Source organism: Nicotiana attenuata, unplaced genomic scaffold, assembly GCF_001879085.1.
Source record: "Nicotiana attenuata strain UT unplaced genomic scaffold, NIATTr2, whole genome shotgun sequence".
NCBI lineage: Eukaryota > Viridiplantae > Streptophyta > Magnoliopsida > Solanales > Solanaceae > Nicotiana > Nicotiana attenuata.
Genome location: NW_017670238.1, coordinates 1,067,026 through 1,068,497, shown reverse-complemented (window position 1 = coordinate 1,068,497; position 1,472 = coordinate 1,067,026). Strand labels below are relative to the sequence as shown.

Sequence of the window (1,472 nt, the reverse complement as noted above, 5' to 3'; positions counted from 1 at the left end):
TAAAATTATTTAAGCAATGGACCTAAAGCAACTAACGTATTTATTATCTTTGCGGGAGACTGTGAAATTCACTAAACGGTACATCCCGAGTTTTAAGAATTTTAAAGGCATAATTAGAGAGGGCCACGCATTTTTATGATTTGATTTGGCATGGCACGCCTCAATTTACATCTAATATCAAGACAATTCCAACAAAACAATGAATGGCAAAAGTTTCAATCAACATGACAACACATTTGGATAATGGAAGCATACGGTTTGCAGTAGCCAGGAGACTTAAGACATGATGAGCTCCCCAAAACCTTGCACAATTTAATCTCAATAGAAAAATTCAACTGAAAAAGAAATCATTTTGAGATATGAAACAATCAGTAAACTTCCTTGTCCACAAATTATCTCACCAACATTTGAACAAAAAACCAAAAAAAATAACTTTTAGTTAATTATACATTGAAGCACCAATTACCACAAAAGGACGAACTAACCCATTTAAACAAATGATACTGGAAAATAGGGATGGCAAATGGGGCGGGGCAGGGCGGGGCGGGGGGGCAAAAAACTTAATGGGGCAGGGCAGGGCAAAGTCTTAATGGAGCAGGGCAGGGCGGGGCGGTGAAATCACATTTTCTAAAAATAGTTAATGGGCAGGGCGAGGGATAGGGCAATAAGTATGTATTAGAGGACAACAACCCATTAACCAAATGACCTCTTATAGGTTTCTCAATTTTCACAAGAACTACAACACATACGTGTAGATTTTTTTGATCAGAATTTGCTCCAGGTTTTAATCTAACCTTTGAGATAGCTCTTAAGCCATTATTCTTCGGCGTGGCAACAGATGAAGCAACAGTGACAGAGAATGAAGAAAAACTTGGCAAAGTTCTTGATGTGTACGAATCAAGACTTAAGGAGTCAAAATATTTGGGTGGAGAAAGTTTCACACTAGCAGATTTGCACCATATACCTATTGTTAACTATTTGATGGGGACTAAAGTTAAGAGTTTGTTTGATTGTAGACCTCATGTTAGCGATTGGTGTGCTGATATCTTGGCAAGGCCAGCTTGGTCTAAGGCACTTGACTACTTGAGTGCAGAAACAGTGAAATTACCACATGAATATGGCCTATGTATCAGCAATTTAATTAACATGGGCTAAAGTTAGGATTATTTTAGTTTTGCTTTATGTTGTTCGTCTTTTTTTCCTTTAAGTTGAAAAGGTAAAAGAAATTAAAAAATAACGAGAAAAAAATAAAAAAGAGTCTAAACGGGGCAGGGCTTAATAGGGCGGGGCGGGGCAGGGCAAAATTTTGACAAAAGGCTAAATGGGGCAGGGCAGGGCGGGTCAAAATTTTAGCGGGTCGAAGCTTGCCCCGCCCCGCCCTACCCTGCCCTGCCCTATTTGCCATCCCTACTGGAAAAACAAACTCAGGTACAAAATGGATTAGCCATCAAAATGTTTAACCATGAAAGTGC

At 39.1% G+C, this 1,472-nt stretch overlaps 1 protein-coding gene across 1 annotated transcript; it reads left to right on the top strand.

Annotated features, from left to right (window-relative positions):
* Positions 1–640: 640 nt before the first annotated feature.
* LOC109236436 (glutathione S-transferase-like) lies at positions 641–1,155 on the top strand. The gene is made up of 2 exons (XM_019402619.1): positions 641–668; positions 782–1,155. Exons 1-2 carry the CDS (start codon positions 641–643, stop codon positions 1,153–1,155), a joined length of 402 nt encoding a protein of 133 aa, XP_019258164.1.
* The last annotated feature ends 317 nt before the right edge of the window (positions 1,156–1,472 follow it).